A 21,606-nucleotide genomic window follows, 5' to 3' on the forward strand; every position below is an offset into this window, starting at 1 on the left:
CATTAAGCATTAACAAGCAGCAAAAGATTAGTCTCATACCCTGAAAAAGCACACGAACAATAATTTTGCTTCTTTTGATGCAGGTTGAAGATTTCTTGGACCGGTCGCAAAATTTTGCAAGGTCAGTGGGAAAGGTGCAGATGCAGAAGATTTGCAAATGCCTTAGAGAATGTGCTTTGAATTTGTTAGATTTCATGAGAGGGAAAATGGACACAACGAAGCTGAAGACCCTTTTATTTGGGCGGCTTAGCCCAGACGAATTAGTCAGCAAACCTCGTCTGAAGCATGTCAAGAGAAAAAGGAATTGGGAACGGACCCCGCAAGGGGGAAGATGTGTGCTCCAGAAGAGTGCAAAGCATGCTGGTAGTGCTACTGGCAGTGATTCATTACCCACTCCTAACAAGGTCTTGCATCATGCACTCCATTATCGAGTTGCTGGCCATCAGTCTAGCATTCATCAGTTTGTGCCCATTATTCGATGGCCACGAATCATTCCTTCTGGTTTTGGCTATGGATTATCGCTTGGGATTCCATCAGTTGCTCCTCACCTTGGCAAGGGAATACTGGGCAAGCCACCAATCATTCCTTCTGGTTTTGGCTACGGATTGTCGCTTGAGATTCCATCAGTTGCTCCTCACCTTGGTAACGGAATACTGGGCAAGCCACCAAGTAATATAACACCCTTAGATCAACGGAGCTCAACTCAACTAGTGCACGTACGGAATCCACACCAGCATACATGTCAGCAATCATGTGGCGGAGCTATGGAGCCGAGCAGCTCCGGCGTGGCTTAATGATAAGGTCCGGTGATGAGCAGCTCTAGTAGCGGTTAGGAGTTTGAGGTTAGATTTAGGGTGTGTTTGGTTTGACTTTTGGCTTTGGCTTTTGCCCCCTAAAAGTTAAAAGCCAACCAAAGGGCTGGATACAGGAAGCAGCTTTTTTCTAAAAGCCGACTTTCTCGTAGTGTAAATCTGAAAGCACCCCTGAACCTGCTTTTAGTGGCTTTTCGGATGGAACTATGAAAACATATATCGAAGAATTTTTAACGACTTTTAGTGGTTTTCACTAAACGGTTTTTAGATTTTTTAACAGCTTACAACCTACAACAGCTTTTTACACAGCTCACAGCCTACAACAACTTTTTTCCATAGCCACAGCCCAACCAAACAGACCCTTGATGTGGAGCTCCCTCTTGTGTTGAGGCACTTTTCATTGCTCTTGTTAGTTCAAGTTTTAGTTTTTTTTCTTCTTTCATTGAAGGGATCATGAATGACGTATAATGTCTTATAGATTTTTAACTTTAAAATCAATCACTTTTAAAATCTACTTATTAAAACCAATGCAATATGCTACCTGGATATGCACTATGATTTTTTGTTAAGCATTGCTATCTAACATAAAAAGAGTTTAGCACCCTATAGCTTTGAATTATGTCAACCAACCTAGTAAATTAGACTTTAGAAGCTTCTCTTGTTAATATATGTACAAACACTTTTGGAGGTTCTTTGTACAAGAAAATGTATTATTTGGCAAAGAATTGTAATTGAATGTGAACAGATTTTGTAAATATTTTTGAATGCTTTGTAATGCTGCTTTACCATTTATTCAACTGTTGTCTGCTTTGCTGTGGACGAAACCAATGCTCGCAGCTTTTTGAGTCGAAGGAGAAAACACCTTCCCTTATTTTCATTCACATCGAAGCACATTTGGACCAAAATCAAAGAATGACCCCCTCATATATAACAAAGCGTTTTTCTTTCTTTTTCTGAAAAACAACTTCATTTAAAACAAAGCATCTTCGTTCACAACGAAGCATTTTCTCGTTTAAGGCAGAAACCCTCGCTTGTTCTCTTGTTAATGCCTTATGTGTTATGTCATGATGCGATGAAGCTATATATGCTTAATGTATGTTCGTATAAATGCAAAGTATGCAAATGTATGACGAAGGTAAAAAAACTCACGTGAATACACACTCGGACTCTGCATCACCTTAGGAACGACTTTGTAGTCTCTTCACCTTTTACTTAGGTGGTTTTTTTAGCTCTGCATCCGCTTAGAAACGACTTTGTAGCTTCTTCAACTTTGACTTAGGTGGCATTTAAGCTCTGCATTCTCTTAGTAATGACTTTGGAGCTTCTTCACCTTTCACTTAGGTGACATTTTAGCTCTTTATCCCCTTAGGAACGACTTTATAGCTTTTTCATACTTTTTTACACTCGATGGTGTAATCCCAAATCTTTACATTTTATATGTGGGGAAGCCGGCCCTTGTATTGCACAGGGCTAAGCAAGAAAAAAAAAATGAAAATTACAACTTATGGACCCATTAAAAATCTTTCTCTCCTCTTGAAAGGAAAAGGGTGCCATAGGAAAAATAAGAAAATTACATAGTTTACACATAATATCTTCGAAGCTCATCTGCATTCTAAGATCTTGGAATGTCATTACCGTCCAAGTCTTTCAACCTGTATGATCTTGGTCTTGACGAAGACACCACCAAGAAGGGACCTTCCCACTTAAGCTGAAGCTTCCCCACTGTGTCTGGGTTGGCCACTCTTCGAAGCACCAAGTGTCCTGGCTTGATATATTGTAACACCCGGTTTTAAAGGACAAAGCCGGGTGCATCTCATACATGCGCCAAGAAGACAACATATATAATAACAGAGTGTATAGAGATAAATGTCATAAAACATCAGAGTATTTATTACATAGCGGAAGACTTATTACAAAATAAAAGTGTAAACATAAAACGAACTAAGGATCGTCGGCGCCAATATCGACTGGGAAACGCCACCTAGATCAGATCGAACTCCTCAGTGTTAGGCGGCTCCTCCTGAACCACCTGATCATCTCCTGTGGGGGGGTGTGAGACAGCAAGGGTGAGCTCACACATGATCATCGCTCAACAAGTTGTGGGGAATAATGTGACATGAACTCACCAAAGGTGGGAGTTCATGTGATGTGTAAGGCTAATCAATGATAGGGGTTAAAGCTGAGCATTGCTTTTAAGTAGTTGGTCAAAATTTTATTAGCAGTTACTAAGTGTAAGTAAATACCAAACCATAAGTAAAGTAATAGAACAAAATTAATAACAAACCCATGCAATGCAAATGACAAAATTGAATTTAAGTTCCATAATTTAAACATCAGAGAGTCCTGAGCTGCTCATGACCGTGAGCTCGGCTAGTATACCAGTTTTACACTCTGCAGAGGTTGTACCCTTTACCCACAAGTCATGTTACCCATCTGCCAAGGGGTCATGAATCCCATACACCTCTACCTAGGAAGCGCGGCAGGGCAACACTACGAGGCCTTTACAAAGTTCCACTAGCTTCCGAAAACCCGCTACAGTTTATGGGAAGATCCAGTATAGGGTTCCTGGCTGACCGCCATCGCAGCAAAATCAACCAGGGACCTCCCCGCACTGACCTCTCCCCTACTGCCCTTGCCCCTTTCGGGTAAGGTAGTCTTCCACTAGATTTCCTAATTAGTCAGCCAAGGGCGTCCCATTAAACCCTTGTGGTGGCACGTGGTTCTCAAGTTAAGCTCTATGTTCCAATTAACATTAATGATCTCAACATGAACATAAATAGAATAACAAAAATAACTGGAACATAGAGGTAATAAATGATTATCCCAAAACCATGTAAAGCAATAGCAAACTACCCAAGTGATTCAGGGGTGAACAAGGTAATGAGATAAACAATCTAGGGTAACCTATTGGGTCCCATCAAAATTAACCTATGCATGGATAAGTGATATTAAAGAACATTATTGGGTAAAAAGTGGTCAAGGGCACAACTTGCCTTCAATGAGCTCCTGCTCAGCTACTTCAATCTGCTGCTCACCAGGATCCTCAGCAACGGGCTCTTCTACTCGCCACAATACAAACAAGCACAGGATATAGGGAAAATTAACATTACACCAAGCATGTAAACAAAATACACAGAGATATTCTACATATTAAAATAAAAACCTAGGAACTGGAATCATAATTTTCTGAGTTATAGATTTCAAGTTATGCCTTTTTAAAGGTTTTATGTGTTTTAAATAAGATTAAGTGTGAGATTAATTTTCCTACTGTTGTCATGATAAAACAGTGGCTCTAAGTGATAGACAATAAAATTATAAAAATTTAGAAAGTGGAATGGATTAATTTGGAGTTAGTATGAATTTTCTATGAATTATTGAAGTTCTAGCAATTATTTTTCTATTAAAAATCTATTTAATAATCATTTATTCTGGTTTTATTATGCTCTGGACTGGGCCTCAATTAATGGAAATGCCAGGGGCTACGGGGTAAGAATCCAGAGACCCAGCGCATAGTGCCAGAGGATGGCGGGTTGATTCGCTAAAAGGTGAGGGACTCTTTAATAAAACTGACCCGCGAAGGGGTATCGAGTCGTTCTGGCCGTTGGATTAGATCCGAACGGTGTGGATTTAATGCACCGAAGCGGTACCCCGCTTCTAATCCTAGCCGCACGATTGGATCGGACGGTCATGATTTTAAAGACGTGAGCGCATCAAGGATCGTCCGATCAGAACTCTACGGCTCGGATTACCCTAACGCGAATCGTTACCCAGGTCTAATCGTGTCAGTTGCCACCGAAATCAACGGTTATGAACTCGTCTTCAACACCCGGCCGCCAGGCTGCGGCGGAGCGCGCGACCCGCACGGCGGGGCCTCGCCGGAGTAGCCAGCCCGACGCGCAAGCGTGCTATTCTTTAAATTAAATGGCGCACCACGCAGCCGAGAGGATGGCGAACGTTGTAGAGGGGTTATTACCGGAGATTGGAGCGCAGACACCCGCGGTCGACGAGTGAAGCGGTACGGTGGTCGACCGCCAAGTCCGACGAGCAATTCCAGTGGCACTGGAATCAATTCCCCGATCGCCAAGGCCCCAGCGCACACCGCGATGTCGGGTGGTTCACCTAGGCTGGTTTTCGAAGGCACGGGGTGGCCAATTTGCCTGTTCACTCTCGACGGCGCCGCTCCTCTCCTCTCGGTGCTACGACGGCGCGAGGTTCGACTTGGGGTGGTTGGGAATGAAGAATAGGTCGCGGCGCCCCAGCTTTTATCCCCCCGAGTCCCCGGAGTCGAGGACCTAACAGCCGAGGCCGAAGCAAGCGGATCCGGTCAAATTCCAGAGCTTCCGCGCGCGAGATCCGCGGCTAGTTGGGGAAGACACCTGCAGTGGGGCCCCACGCGTCATAGACGGTGCCCGCGTGAGGTTCGGTGGGAGAGAGGAGCCCGATAGCTGACGCTCGGTTTTAGAGGGGCTGAGCAGCGGGTCCGAGCTGTCAGTCGGCCAGTGCGCGTAGCGAGGAGCTGACGGGCTGGGCCCACCTGTAAGCGAGCGACGGAGGGAGCGTGAGCTGCGCGGGAGTAGGGGGAATTGGGCCGCTAGGGGCAGATTCGGCCCAGGCTAGGTTTGTCTTTTTTTTTCTTTTTATTTTCTTTTCTCTCTCTCTTTTCAAATTCAAGTTGTATTCAAATTTAATTCAAACTCTTGTGACCATTTATTACAATTTATACTTGCAACATTTAGAGATATTAATTCTGGAGGTATTTATTTACATATATTATTTACTTATTCCTATCCTTTATCTCTTTCTCTTCTCCACATTTCTAGAATTCCTTTTAGATTTTAAATTCCACTATGGACTTTAATATATTTCTTGTCACATTTTTATTTTATTTTGTCACAATATGCACACAAAAGAAAATCCCAGCATGATGCATGATTTATTTGAGTGTTCTTTATTTGATTATTTATTTGTGAAAGTGAGGTGTTCACATGAAAATAATCTCTCTTTTCATACTCTTATTACAAAGTGGGTATTACAAATCCTACCCCCCTTAAAAATAATCTCGTCCTCGAGATTTAAGAAGAACTAGAGAAAAGGTGGGGAAAATCTATGCGAAGCTCTTCTTCTCTTTCCCAAGTTGCTTCATCTTCACCATGGTGACTCCATTGGACTTTGCACATCTTTATCACCTTATTTCTTGTAACTCGGGTCAAAGTATCCAAAATCTTGATCGGGTACTCCGTGTAAGATAAATCATCCTGAACACTGAGCTCTTCCATGGGTAACTGTTCCTCAGGCACACGGAGACATTTCTTAAGTTGGGACACGTGGAACACATTATGCACATCTGATAGACTAGCAGGTAACTCGAGTTGGTATGCCATCTCCCCAACTCTTCTAAAGATCAAGAATGGTCCAATATAGCGAGGGGACAATTTGCCCTTAACTTTAAATCTCCTCATTCCACGCAGTGGTGACACCTTGAGGTACACATAATCTCCCTCTTCAAATTCCAGTGGTCTCCTTCTATTATCAGCATAGCTCTTTTGCCTGGTTTGAGCCACTCTCAAATTCTCTCGAATTATACGGACTTGTTCTTCTGCTTCTTGAATCAATTCAGGCCCAAAGAACTGTCTTTCTCCAGTCTGATCCCAATACAAAGGAGTCCTGCACTTCCTCCCATATAAAGCTTCAAAAGGTGACATCTTCAGGCTAGCCTGATAACTATTGTTATATGAGAACTCAGCATAAGGCAGACTCTTATCCCAACTTCCTCCATGCTGAAGGGCACATGCTCTCAACATATCTTCCAAAACTTGATTTGTCCTTTCAGTCTGTCCATCAGTCTGAGGGTGATAAGCCGTACTAAAATTCAACTTTGTACTCATGTTCTCATGAAAGCTTCTCCAAAATCTTGAGGTAAACTGTGAACCTCGATCAGACACGATCTTCTTTGGTACTCCATGTAAACACACAATCCGAGCCATATATAACTCTGCTAGCTGAGAACCTTTATATGTAGTCTTCACAGGAATGAAGTGAGCCACTTTAGTCAATCTATCCACAATCACCCATATAGCATCATATCCTTTTTGGGTGCGAGGCAATCCAGTAATGAAATCCATACCAATCTCTTCCCATTTCCACTCGGGTATCTTCAGTGGATGCAATAATCCAGCTGGCCTCTGGTGTTCAGCCTTAACTCTTTGACATACATCGCACATAGCTACATGTGCAGCTACATCTCTTTTCAATCCATACCACCAATACTTCCGTTTCAAATCCTGATACATCTTGGTACTACCAGGATGAATAGAATAATCCGAGTCATGGGCCTCCTTTAAGATAGTCTCCCAAAGGCTTTTAATATCAGGGACACACATCCTGTCCTTGAACCATACAGTGCCCTGCTCATCTTCCGTGAACTCCGGAGCTCGACCTTCAGTAATCAGATCCTTAATCTCTTTTATTTTAGCATCACCAATTTGTCCGTTGCGGATCACTTGCTCCAAAGTGGGTTCCACATCAATAGTGACTCCTTCAGTATGAGCAACTATCCCCAGGTTAAGTCTCCTGAAGTCCTCAACAATCTCATCGGGTAGCTGGGCAACAATAGCTGAATGAACATGCTCTTTGCGACTCAAGGCATCTGCAACCAAATTTGCCTTGCCCGGGTGATAGTGAATCTCCAAATCATAATCCTTAATAAGCTCCAACCAACGGCGTTGCCTAAGATTGAGATCCTTCTGAGTGAATATATACTTCAAACTCTTATGATTCGTATACACTTGGCACTTGGTCCCCATGATATAATGTCTCCAAATCTTAAGTGCATGCACAACGGCTGCCAATTCCAAGTCATGAGTAGGGTAGTTCAATTCATGCTTGCGTAACTGACGAGAAGCATAAGCAATCACATGTCCTTCTTGCATGAGCACACATCCTAAGCCTTGGCCACATGCATCACAATAGATATCAAATCCTTTCTGTAGATCTGGCATAACCAATACTGGTGGCGACATCAACTTCTTCTTCAATAGATCAAAGCTGTTTTGACACTTCTCGTCCCACTTAAATTCTTTTTCTTTCTCCAAAAGCGAAGTCATAGGCTTAGCAATTTTAGAAAATCCTTCAATAAATCTCCGATAATAACCTGCTAATCCCAAGAAACTCCGAATCTCGGTAACTGTAGTGGGTACTCTCCACTCCATTATCTCCATAACCTTAGCAGGATCCACTGCTATTCCTCCATTAGAAATGATATGACCAAGAAATGGCACCTCGCCAATCCAAAACTCGCACTTGCTGAACTTGGCATATAGTTGATTATCTCGTAGCTTCTGTAGCACCATCCTCAGATGTTCCTCGTGATCACTATCACTCTGAGAATAAATAAGAATATCGTCGATGAATACCACGACGAATCTGTCCAAATACTCCATAAACACCTTGTTCATCAAGTTCATAAAATAAGCTGGTGCATTGGTTAATCCAAATGACATAACAGTAAACTCATATAATCCATATCTCGTCGAGAAAGCTGTCTTAGGAATATCCGATGGTCTAATCCTCATCTGATGGTAACCGGAGCGGAGATCAATCTTCGAGAATACTCTAGCACCTCGCATCTGATCAAATAAATCCTCAATACGGGGCAACGGATACTTGTTCTTCACTGTAACGTCATTAAGAGATCTATAATCCACACACATCCGCTGCGATCCATCCTTCTTCTGTACAAACAAGACCGGTGCTCCCCAAGGTGAGGAACTCGGACGAATGTACCCAACATCTTGTAACTCAGTTAACTGCTTCTTGAGTTCCTTCAATTCCTCTACGGACATCCTATATGGCCGTTTAGAAATAGGGGCAGTTCCAGGTAAGAGATCAATAACAAACTCAACTTCTCTATCAGGTGGCATTCCTGGTAACTCCTCTGGAAAGACATCCGGAAAATCTCTAACCACCCGTATGTTGTTACCAACAAACTCCTCAGGTATAAAGAACATTGCACGCATGGGTGAGGAGGTTACTGCAATATTAACTTGAAACCTTTCTCCTTTAGTGGTAGTGAGTTCTACGGTACCTCTACCACATGCTATAACGGCCTTTGCCTTCCTTAACCATGACATACCAAGGATCAAATCTATACCGCTTGACTCCAATATTATAGCAGTGGCTCCAAATTCTCTACCCATAATGGTTAATGTCAATCTACGTGTCATTTGATTCGCCTCAACAAGCCCTTTAGGTGTAATTACTATCATGGGTTTTCTCATATTTAGCAGTGGTATTTCATTTGCGTTGGCATATCTAGCAGACATGAATGAATGTGTAGCACCAGAATCAAATAATATTGTTGCAGGAATTGCATTAACATAAAACATACCAATTACGAGGTCCCCTCCATCCGGAGTAGCATCAACGCTGACTTGATTAACCTTGGCAATAGAATATCCCTTGCTAGAACCTGGTGTTTGCTGCCTGTTCTGAACTGGTGTAGTAGCAATCCTCTGTGGGCAGACATTTGCATAATGACCAATCTTCCCACACTTGAAACATTGAGTGCCCGGACTCTGTCCTGAAAACTTCGTCGGGGTGCCAGTGGGAGTAGCCTGTCGAGGGGGTGTCCTCAGTGGTGACTGCTGAACTGGGCGTGGTCCTCCGGGTCGAGTCGGTGTACCCTGTGGTGAGCTATAGCGAGGACGAACAATGCTGCTTCCTTGTCCTTGAGATATTGCCTTTCTCTTCAAATCTCCCAGCTGAACACGCTTGTGTTCAATAGCAAGTGCCTTATCCAACAGTCTCTGAAATGATGGAAATGTGTGTGCCACTAGAGCATACTGCAGGGGTCCATTAAGTCCTTCAATAAAATGCTCTTGCTTCCTCTCGTCTTCAGCAACTTCTTCAGGGGCATATCTGGATAACTGAATAAACTTGTCGCGGTACTCGCTGACTGACATACTTCCTTGCTTCAGCGACAGAAATTCCTTCTTCTTGATCTTTATCATCCCAGCTGGAATATGGTAGTTCCTGAACTGTGTACTGAACTCTGCCCAAGTGATAGTATCAGCAGCATCGTGGGCAGCAGTATATGAATCCCACCAATCAGCAGCAGGACCAGTCAGACGTCCCGAAGCATATAAAACCTTCTCCCGATCAGTGCACTGTGCAATATTTAGCATCTTCTCAACAGACTTCAGCCAATCATCCGCGTCCAGTGGATCCGGTGAGCTAGCGAATGTAGGTGGCTTATGACTCATGAATTCCCGATGCTTATCACGGGGTGGAACTGGTGGTGGTGGTGGAGGCAATGGCACTTGTTGCTGTTGTTGCTGTTGCATTTGTTGTTGCAGTTGCTGTTGTTGCGCCCTCCTTTCTTGGCGTATCTCATCTCTCTCCTGGCGCAGCTCCTGGCGTATATCTTCTCTTTCCTGACGCATCTCTTGGCGTTCTTGCTGCATCTGGGCACGCATATCAGCCATAGTGTCCGCCATTTGCTGCATCACCGCCATCTGAGCAGCAACCAGTGGGTCAACTCCGCCTGGTGGAGGATTGGGGGGATTCATCTCTGCAGGCTGTGGCTGGGGTTGTCTGTATATCCTCCGAGTATGTCGATTAGGAGGCAAATCAATTCCACCACCCCGCCTGGTATTGACCATCTGAGTTAGATACATATGGTAAGAAAATAGTAGACAAGGCAGTAATTACAATCATGTTACTTTGGGGGATTTATTAGCTAAGTAGATTAGTGTGTCACCTACTAAAGCTAATACAATACCTTATAATGGTACATACTAAGATGTCCATCTATAATTCATTCAATCAAAGAAGCAAATCAGGCATTTAGCATCAGCACAATCAAGCAACATTTTTAAAGAAAATAGTTTTAAATTTTTGTCTTAGGTTCCCTATCTCTCAAAAGATCATAGTGGTAGGATTCCAAGGTGTGAAATCCATCTTGTCTTAGAGTAGAAAAGATAAGATTAATCAGAGCAGAGTAGCAAAAGGTGAGACAAGATCAAGATGAGATAAGTATAGAATGAGTCAGAGTAAGGTAAGTAGGAAAGGGGTTTGTCCATTTCTATCTAGGTTTCGTCCTACGGTCAACATTTCCTCTGATACCACTTCTGTAACACCCGGTTTTAAAGGACAAAGCCGGGTGCATCTCATACATGCGCCAAGAAGACAACATATATAATAACAGAGTGTATAGAGATAAATGTCATAAAACATCAGAGTATTTATTACATAGCGGAAGACTTATTACAAAATAAAAGTGTAAACATAAAACGAACTAAGGATCGTCGGCGCCAATGTCGACTGGGAAACGCCACCTAGATCAGATCGAACTCCTCAGTGTTAGGCGGCTCCTCCTGAACCACCTGATCATCTCCTGTGGGGGGGTGTGAGACAGCAAGGGTGAGCTCACACATGATCATCGCTCAACAAGTTGTGGGGAATAATGTGACATGAACTCACCAAAGGTGGGAGTTCATGTGATGTGTAAGGCTAATCAATGATAGGGGTTAAAGCTGAGCATTGCTTTTAAGTAGTTGGTCAAAATTTTATTAGCAGTTACTAAGTGTAAGTAAATACCAAACCATAAGTAAAGTAATAGAACAAAATTAATAACAAACCCATGCAATGCAAATGACAAAATTGAATTTAAGTTCCATAATTTAAACATCAGAGAGTCCTGAGCTGCTCATGACCGTGAGCTCGGCTAGTATACCAGTTTTACACTCTGCAGAGGTTGTACCCTTTACCCACAAGTCATGTTACCCATCTGCCAAGGGGTCATGAATCCCATACACCTCTACCTAGGAAGCGCGGCAGGGCAACACTACGAGGCCTTTACAAAGTTCCACTAGCTTCCGAAAACCCGATACAGTTTATGGGAAGATCCAGTACAGGGTTCCTGGCTGACCGCCATCGCAGCAAAATCAACCAGGGACCTCCCCGCACTGACCTCTCCCCTACTGCCCTTGCCCCTTTCGGGTAAGGTAGTCTTCCACTAGATTTCCTAATTAGTCAGCCAAGGGCGTCCCATTAAACCCTTGTGGTGGCACGTGGTTCTCAAGTTAAGCTCTATGTTCCAATTAACATTAATGATCTCAACATGAACATAAATAGAATAACAAAAATAACTGGAACATAGAGGTAATAAATGATTATCCCAAAACCATGTAAAGCAATAGCAAACTACCCAAGTGATTCAGGGGTGAACAAGGTAATGAGATAAACAATCTAGGGTAACCTATTGGGTCCCATCAAAATTAACCTATGCATGGATAAGTGATATTAAAGAACATTATTGGGTAAAAAGTGGTCAAGGGCACAACTTGCCTTCAATGAGCTCCTGCTCAGCTACTTCAATCTGCTGCTCACCAGGATCCTCAGCAACGGGCTCTTCTACTCGCCACAATACAAACAAGCACAGGATATAGGGAAAATTAACATTACACCAAGCATGTAAACAAAATACACAGAGATATTCTACATATTAAAATAAAAACCTAGGAACTGGAATCATAATTTTCTGAGTTATAGATTTCAAGTTATGCCTTTTTAAAGGTTTTATGTGTTTTAAATAAGATTAAGTGTGAGATTAATTTTCCTACTGTTGTCATGATAAAACAGTGGCTCTAAGTGATAGACAATAAAATTATAAAAATTTAGAAAGTGGAATGGATTAATTTGGAGTTAGTATGAATTTTCTATGAATTATTGAAGTTCTAGCAATTATTTTTCTATTAAAAATCTATTTAATAATCATTTATTCTGGTTTTATTATGCTCTGGACTGGGCCTCAATTAATGGAAATGCCAGGGGCTACGGGGTAAGAATCCAGAGACCCAGCGCATAGTGCCAGAGGATGGCGGGTTGATTCGCTAAAAGGTGAGGGACTCTTTAATAAAACTGACCCGCGAAGGGGTATCGAGTCGTTCTGGCCGTTGGATTAGATCCGAACGGTGTGGATTTAATGCACCGAAGCGGTACCCCGCTTCTAATCCTAGCCGCACGATTGGATCGGACGGTCATGATTTTAAAGACGTGAGCGCATCAAGGATCGTCCGATCAGAACTCTACGGCTCGGATTACCCTAACGCGAATCGTTACCCAGGTCTAATCGTGTCCGTTGCCACCGAAATCAACGGTTATGAACTCGTCTTCAACACCCGGCCGCCAGGCTGCGGCGGAGCGCGCGACCCGCACGGCGGGGCCTCGCCGGAGTAGCCAGCCCGACGCGCAAGCGTGCTATTCTTTAAATTAAATGGCGCACCACGCAGCCGAGAGGATGGCGAACGTTGTAGAGGGGTTATTACCGGAGATTGGAGCGCAGACACCCGCGGTCGACGAGTGAAGCGGTACGGTGGTCGACCGCCAAGTCCGACGAGCAATTCCAGTGGCACTGGAATCAATTCCCCGATCGCCAAGGCCCCAGCGCACACCGCGATGTCGGGTGGTTCACCTAGGCTGGTTTTCGAAGGCACGGGGTGGCCAATTTGCCTGTTCACTCTCGACGGCGCCGCTCCTCTCCTCTCGGTGCTACGACAGCGCGAGGTTCGACTTGGGGTGGTTGGGAATGAAGAATAGGTCGCGGCGCCCCAGCTTTTATCCCCCCGAGTCCCCGGAGTCGAGGACCTAACAGCCGAGGCCGAAGCAAGCGGATCCGGTCAAATTCCAGAGCTTCCGCGCGCGAGATCCGCGGCTAGTTGGGGAAGACACCTGCAGTGGGGCCCCACGCGTCATAGACGGTGCCCGCGTGAGGTTCGGTGGGAGAGAGGAGCCCGATAGCTGACGCTCGGTTTTAGAGGGGCTGAGCAGCGGGTCCGAGCTGTCAGTCGGCCAGTGCGCGTAGCGAGGAGCTGACGGGCTGGGCCCACCTGTAAGCGAGCGACGGAGGGAGCGTGAGCTGCGCGGGAGTAGGGGGAATTGGGCCGCTAGGGGCAGATTCGGCCCAGGCTAGGTTTGTCTTTTTTTTTTCTTTTTATTTTCTTTTCTCTCTCTCTTTTCAAATTCAAGTTGTATTCAAATTTAATTCAAACTCTTGTGACCATTTATTACAATTTATACTTGCAACATTTAGAGATATTAATTCTGGAGGTATTTATTTACATATATTATTTACTTATTCCTATCCTTTATCTCTTTCTCTTCTCCACATTTCTAGAATTCCTTTTAGATTTTAAATTCCACTATGGACTTTAATATATTTCTTGTCACATTTTTATTTTATTTTGTCACAATATGCACACAAAAGAAAATCCCAGCATGATGCATGATTTATTTGAGTGTTCTTTATTTGATTATTTATTTGTGAAAGTGAGGTGTTCACATGAAAATAATCTCTCTTTTCATACTCTTATTACAAAGTGGGTATTACATATATTCTTTAATCTTACCTTTTTGTCTCGCCATTTAACTGTTTGGCTTGATATTTATTGATGTGATCTATTGCCTGAAGCCTGGTCCCTTCTATGATGTCTTTTTTTATTTTGCAAGTCTCTTCGTCTTCTACCGAAGCTAGGGTCCTTATTGAACCTGTTCTTGCTTCTTCCAATGTTATTGCTTCATCGCTGAAAAAAAGCTTGAGCGAAGTAAACCCTGTTGATCTTGAGACAACAGTGTTATCATTCCATACCACTTTTACCAACTCATCTAGCCACTTTCCTTTTGGCAGATTGAAGATACTTCATAATTTCTTGTTATAATAATTCTGTTAGCTTGCTCTACCAATCCATTTGATTCTGGATGCCTCATAGATGCAAAATGTATTTTTGTCCAAATTGGTCACAAAAAGTTTTGAATGTTTCAGCATCAAATTGAGTTTCGTTATCCACCGTGATAGCCTTCGACACACCGAACCGGCAAACAATATTCTGTCAGAAGAACTTCTGGACCGTGACCGAAGTGATTGTAGCTAGGGGTTTAGCTTCGATCCAATTTGAAAAGTACTCCACTGGTATCACAACGTATTTCAAGTTTTCTTGCGATGGTGGAAGTGTGCCTAGTAAATCTAGGCCCCACCTTTGCAGTGGCCAAGTGGGCTGGATTAGCTCAGTTAGAGACGAAGGTTGTTTTTTTTATCTCTGGCACACTTCTGACAGTTTTCACATTTTTGAATTAGGTCCGCTGCATCCGAAGCTGCCTTCGGCCAATAAAATCCTTGTCTGAAAACTTTTCCAAGCAAAGGCTTGGATCTAATATGAGCTCCGCATATTCCTGCGTGTATCTTTTTCATTAGCTCTTAACCTTCGGCTCTAGACAAACACTTCAGGAGTGGAGAACAAACTCATTTTTTGAACAATTCTCCTTCTATGATCATATAAGGTCTTGTCCTGGCTTGCATTCTTTTTATGTAAGCTTTGTCGTCTGAAGGATAATTGCCTTGCAGGAAAGATACTGTTGGGGGTCTTCTTTCCCGCTGAAGGTGCTCAAGGCAAAAACACCTTCGTCAAAATACTACAAAGGTATACGCGACATGAAGATACAATCCGAAGATGATGCGAATAGAATCCGAAGCTATGACTGAAGGAGCTTCGGCTTAGTATTATGATGAAGGCAAAGGACGATACCGACTTAAGGAGGAAAAGACTATCTAGTCCTTAATGGTTTGTATTATGATTACAATTAGTTATCAGGGACATGAATGTAATTTTGTCCGGGTTGCGTCCCATGCCTATAAATAGATGAACAGTACCCCCGTACTGTTCACGCTGGATTGTATTCTCTCTCTCACGTCAGCATTCTCGCCTTCCGGTGAACCGAAGGTATTATTGTATTATGAATATTATTAATGTTGATTCTTGCCTATGGAAATAAATATAAATATAAATAAACTATGAAGATTTAATCATTATCTATAGTATTTAATGTTCTTTCGCATTCTTATTTACATTTTATGATTAAATGCTAAAAATTACGAAGGCGTGTCCTTCATGGCCTTCGTCTGAAGATCATTATATGCAAAAGGAAATAATGCTTCGAAGGACAAATGTCTTTAACTATTAATAATTGTGTTGCCTTGTTCTTGACCTATAGCATTTGAGAACAAGTGACCAACATTGGCGCCCACCTCCGGTGAACTCACTTACACAGTTGCGACGATGGCTTCGCAAAACAACCAAGCTGTAGCACCTTCGACCACAAAGCTGGTGCTCCCAATCACAGGCGGCTCAAGTTCTGAACCAGCCAACAAGAAGCAAAAGAAAGAAGCAGAGAGAAGGGTACAACATGTTGGAGTGCAAGGACCCTTCATCAAGTCCAAGTGGTCTCATATTCTAATTACCTTCTCTCAGGAAGACCTTCAGCTTAAGGATTATCCTCACAACGATGCAATGGTAATATCTTGTGTTATCAAAGGATTTCCGGTCCATAATGTCTTAGAAGACACATGTAGTGCAGCAGATATCATCTTTGCAAAGGCTTTCAGGCAAATGCAACAGCTAGAGGATAAGATACATGATGTAACACACCCTCTTTGTGGCTTCAGAGGAAGACAGATTGTGGCACTTGGCAAGATAACAATACCAGTTACCTTCGGCTATGTTCATAACACAAGAACAGAACAGGTTGTCTTTGACATTATTGATATGGAGTATCCATACAATGCAATCATTGGTCGAGGGACGCTTAATGCCTTCGAAGCAATACTTCATCCAACATATCTTTGCATGAAGATACCTTCGGAACAAGGGCCCATTGTTGTACACGGGAGCCAAGAAGCTGCCAGGAGAGCTGAAGGGAGTTGGACGGATTCGAAGGCTATTCATAATATAGATGAAGCCGAAGCTTATCAGCAGTATAAGCATAAAAGAGAGAAGGCTGCTTCAGCGGATCAACCGAAGCCTATGCTTTTGTGTGAAGACATAGCAGAGCAAAAAGTATTGCTGGGATCCTAGCTGTCTGATGAACATGAAAAAACTTTATTAAGATTCTTGTTTTACAACAAAGATGTTTTTGCTTGGACAACCAATGATCTCTGTGGTGTCAATAGAGACGTTATTGAGCACTCAATCAATGTGGACCTGTCCTTCAGACTGAGAAAGGAAAGGCTTCGAAAAATATCCAATGATAAAGCCGAAGGTGCACGAAATGAAGTGAAGAGACTTCTAAGTGCCGGTGTCATCAGCGAAGTAACATACTGTCAGCGTTTCGAGACCGGGGGGTCCCTGGGCCGACGAGTGAAATGTCGCTGCGTGCCCCAGCCCAGATGGGTCGGCGCGAGGCCGAGCGCGAAGGGGGGAAGAAAGGCAGCCGGAGACAGGCGTGAGAGAGGTGGAAATCCCACGGCCTTCGTGTTCGTCCCGCGCCCAGGTCGGGTGCGCTTGCAGCAGGGGGTTACAAGCGTCCACGCGGGAGAGGGAGCGAGCGGCCTCACGCGAGCGCCTGTCTCGTCCTCGTCCCCGCGCGGCCAACCTTCTGTAAGAGGGCCCTAGTCCTTCCTTTTATAGGCGTAAGGGGAGGATCCAGGTGTACAATGGGGGGTGTAGCAGAGTGCTACGTGTCTAGCGGAGGAGAGCTAGCGCCCTAAGTACATGCCGTCGTGGCAGCCGGAGAGGTTTTGGCACCCGGTTCGTGTGGTGTCGTGGCCGTCGGAGGAGCGCTGGAGCCTGGCGGAAGGACAGCTGTCAGGGCTGTCGAGTCCTTGCTGACGTCCTCTTGCTTCCATAAGGGGGCTGAGAGCCGCCGTCGTCACAGAGCATGCGGGGCGCCATCATTGCCTATCTGGCGGAGCGAGCCAGATGGGACGCCGGTCTTGTTCCCCGTAGCCCGAGTCAGCTTGGGGTAGGGTAATGATGGCGCCTCCTGTCGACGTGGTTGGTCCGCGCCCTAGGTTGGGCGATGTGGAGGCTCCTCCGAGGTCGAGGTCGAGTCTGTCTTCCGTGGCCGTGGTCGAGTCCGAGCCCCTGGGTCGGGCGAGGCGGAGACCGTCGGCTGAGGTCGAGTCCGAGCCCTGGGGTCGGTCGAAGCGAAGTTCGTCGTCTTCTGGGGCTGAGCCCAAGTCCGAGCCCTGGGTCGGGCGGAGCGGAGTTCGTCGTCTTCTGGGGCTGAGCCCAAGTCCGAGCCCTGGGTCGGGCGGAGCGGAGTTCGTCGTCTTCCGGGGCTGAGCCCGAGTCCGAGCCCTGGGTCGGGCGGAGCGGAGTTCGCCGTCTTCCGGGGCTGAGCCCGAGTTCGAGCCCTGGGTCGGGCGGAGCGGAGTTCGCCGTCTTTCGGGGCTGAGCCAGAGTCCGAGCCCTGGGTCGGGCGGAGCAGAGTTCGTCGTCTTCTGGGGCTGAGCCCAAGTCCGAGCCCTGGGTCGGGCGGAGCGGAGTTCGTCGTCTTCCGGGGCCGAGCCCGAGTCCGAGCCCTGGGTCGGGCGGAGCGGAGTTCACCGTCTTCCGGGGCTGAGCCCGAGTCCGAGCCCTGGGTCGGGCGGAGCGGAGCTTCCTATGGTGCCTGAGGTCGGGCCTGACTGCCTGTCAGCCTCACTCTGTTGAGCGGCACAGCAGTCGAAGCGGCGCAGGCGGCGCTGTCCTTCTGTCAGGCCGGTCAGTGCAGCGGCGAAGTGACTGCGGTCACTTCGGCTCTGTCGACTGGAGGACGCGTGCCAGGATAAAGGTGTCAGGCCACCTTTGCATTAAATGCTCCTGCGATCTGGTCGGTTGGCGTGGCGATTTGGTCAGGGTTGCTTCTTGGCGAAGACAGGGCCTCGGGCGAGCCGGAAGTATGTTCGTCGCTGGAGGGGGGCCTCGGGCGAGACAGAGATCCTCCGGGGTCGGCTGCCCGTGTCCGAGGCTAGGCTCGGGCGAGGCGTGATCGAGTCCCTCGAATGGACCGATCCCTGACTTAATCGCACCCATCAGGCCTTTGCAGCTTTATGCTGATGGGGGTTACCAGCTGAGAATTAGGAGACTTGAGGGTACCCCTAATTATGGTCCCCGACAGTAGCCCCCGAGCCTCGAAGGGAGTGTTAGCACTCGCTTGGAGGCTTTCGTCGCACTTTTTTGCAAGGGGACCAGCCTTTCTCGATTGCGTTTTGTTCCGGTGGGTGCGCGCGAGCGCACCCGCCGGGTGTAGCCCCCGAGGCCTTGGAGGAGTGGTTTGACTCCTCCGAGGTCTTAATGCCTCGCGTAATGCTTCGGCTGGTCTGGTCGTTCCCTCATGCGAGCTGGCCGTAGCCCGGGTGCACGGTCGGGTTCCAAGTTCTCGGGCTGGTATGTTGACGCTGTCAACGGTTTGGCCGGAGCCGGGTTTGCGAGAGCAGCCCCCGAGCCTCTACACAGGGCGAGAGGACGATCAGGGACAGACTCGACTTTTTTACATACGCCCCTGCGTCGCCTTTTCGCAAGGAGGAGGGGGGAAAGCGCCATGTTGCCCTCGGTGGGCGCCAAACATGGTGTCTCCGCTGAGCTGCTGGCGGGTAATCCGAGCGGACGTCCGTGCCCCATTTGTTAGGGGACGGCTAGAGGACCAGAGGCGCGCCCAAAAGTACCTGCGGGTGATCTACCGGACCCGGTCCCCTGTCGACGGGGTCCGAGGGCTCGATGCCTCCCTCTGATGGGATTCCGTTACAAGATCGTTCCCGCTGGTCTCGGAAATGTCCTAGGGTACCTCGGGAGCGTAGCCCGAGCCTTGGTTATGTATCGAACGTACCCATGGTCATCCCTCGCTCTGTGTCTTAGGCGGCTTTGAACCCTTCGAGGGCCAGCCTACGAACCCCTGATCAGTAGTGGGCGCGGAGCCCGAGTGGCCTGAGGCAGCCGTTGAACCCTTCCGAGGGGCCGGCCTTCGAACCTCTGACCAGTAGTGGGTGTGGAGCCCACGTGCTCTGAGGCGGCTGTTGAACCCCTCCGAGGGGCCAGCCTTCGAACCTCTGATCAGTAGGGAGGCTCGGAGCCCGTTTCCTTCATGGAGAAGTGGCCTTTTCGGGGTATCCCCCTTTCCCGGTCCCTGTTGTAAGAGAGAAAGAGGAAAAGGAAAAGGACACGAAATCGAATGACGCGGCGTACCTTTTTTGACGCGGTCATTATGGCGAAGGCGAAGCGTCGCTCGCTTCCCCTGCCAGAGACGCCGCCTGTCGCAGCGCGGAGTTAATGTGACGGGGCGAGTGGTTCGCGGGGCGGCCGTTGCGCGTGCGCGAGCCTTTCGAGGAACGGAACACGGGCGCGTCGTCTTCACGCCGTGAGAGAGGGCTCTCTCACTGCCCCAGGATGGGACGTAAGCTTGGCTGACGACGTGACCGCCGCTCCCGCCCGCCTGCCACCGCCATCACTACCGGCCCGTTTTTGGCCGTATTGACCGTCGCACCTGGCTGGCACTGCTGGGTCGTACGCAGGGTTGCCTCGAGTCGCGGTACTGGTTCCGCAGTCGAGGAGGCGTGGCAGTGGTGCGAGTGGCGGTGCAGTTGCTTGCACGTAGCGACCGGCGCGCTGGTTGCCTGACGCGTGGGCGTGGGCTTCCATGCTGGGCGCGTTGGAAGTCGGAGAGGTGCGCCCACTTGGCGCGGTTGCATGCCGCCTGCATGGCTGCCCGCCCTTTCGCCCGCTGGTCTGGGCAAAAGTGGAGAACTGCTTGTAACCGCTGGGCGGTTGCATGCACCACGCGCGGCGGTTTGGCTTCTTCTGCTCTGGGCTGGCTTGCATGACGTGTGGGACCCAGCCCCCGCGCCGTAGGGGGAGGATCTTGGAGCGTGTTGGAGAAGACCCAGCCCACGACGGCTGGGGACGCAAGTAGGGAGAGTCGCCTTTAAAAGGAGGGTGACCCCCTTGAAAGGCGACCATGTCTTCGCGCTCCCTTATGCATCGTGTCTTTTCACCTTCGAGCCCCCGGATGGGGGATGCCCGCAGTCCTTTCGCCTTGTCGTTGGAGGAACGCAACTCCGTGGGAGTCGGTACCTTTCAGTCATTGTTCGGCTTCAATGATTTTCATCATGCAGCCCAGCTGCACCCCTCCGCCGGCGGTCACCCGAGACGGTGACCTCCAGTTCGATGGCGGGGGAAAGCAAGCCGGGCTGCGGCCTCTGCCCCTCCCTCAGCCTCATGGATTTTCATCACCAGTGCTGGGGAGGGGAGTGTGCCGAGTTGGGGTCGGCCCCTGCGTGGGCGGTGGCCCGCTCCTTCCCTCAGTGATCGGGGGGAAGGGCGTTCGCCGTCCGTGGAGCTGGCAGCTGCCGCGTGCCCGGCTCTCGGACGCGAGTGGCTTCGGAGCCGCTCCCGGCGCCGCCTTCCGCCACGGCAGCTGGAAGATGTTCCTCCGCCGACGAGATAGCCGGGGCCGCCTACGGACCGACCTCCAACTCTACGGCCTTCTGCCCGTCCTTGCCTCACGAGTTTGGGCACGGGCGGGGGCCTCCTGGCAGCAGCATCCGCCCTGAGGTCATCGCTATCGCTGTTCGGCCCCCCGGAGCAGAAGTCGTCGTCGTCGCCGCTGCTGGAGCGGGTGACGGCGTGCCGTTCGTCGGTCTTCTGTTGCTCCGCAGGCCCCCCCAGCGAGTGGGGTTGTTCGTACCTGCGGAGGTGGAACCGGAGTTCCGTTTGTAATGGCACCTTAAATGCCGGTGTTTTTGTTCATTGTGGCTGTCGAGGCCTGAACATGTATGTATTTTTGGCACGGAGCCGTGTTTTTTCCTCATTTTCGAGCACTAAGACTCGCCTGTTGGTTGTCTGAACCGCTTCACCAAGCGTGAGTCGCCCCGTGCAAAGGTGACGAGTGAGGTATCCGTATCCTGGAGGCGTAGGAGTCCCTCGGCTTGGTCGGCCTTGCTGTCCGAGGCTTCTCTTGCTTAGTTAAAGGAACCCCTCGGCCGCTC

General features: G+C 47.6%; 1 protein-coding gene across 13 annotated transcripts in view; it reads left to right on the forward strand.

Moving 5' to 3' along the window:
* The window catches only part of LOC100278251 (protein HESO1), a 36,182-nt gene extending 35,062 nt beyond the window's left edge, over positions 1-1,120 (forward strand). For 12 of the 13 annotated variants that reach the window (XM_020540892.3, XM_035960939.1, XM_035960941.1 and 9 more), the window contains one exon: positions 84-1,120. In XM_020540892.3, the coding sequence (XP_020396481.1) occupies positions 84-794 (711 nt within the window). In that variant the 3' untranslated portion in view covers positions 795-1,120. The remainder of the gene's footprint in view (positions 1-83) is intronic. The other variant, XR_004851439.1, reaches the window with a different exon arrangement.
* The last annotated feature ends 20,486 nt before the right edge of the window (positions 1,121-21,606 follow it).

The sequence above is a fragment of the Zea mays genome, chromosome 7, assembly GCF_902167145.1.
Source record: "Zea mays cultivar B73 chromosome 7, Zm-B73-REFERENCE-NAM-5.0, whole genome shotgun sequence".
NCBI classification, from domain to species: Eukaryota; Viridiplantae; Streptophyta; class Magnoliopsida; order Poales; family Poaceae; genus Zea; species Zea mays.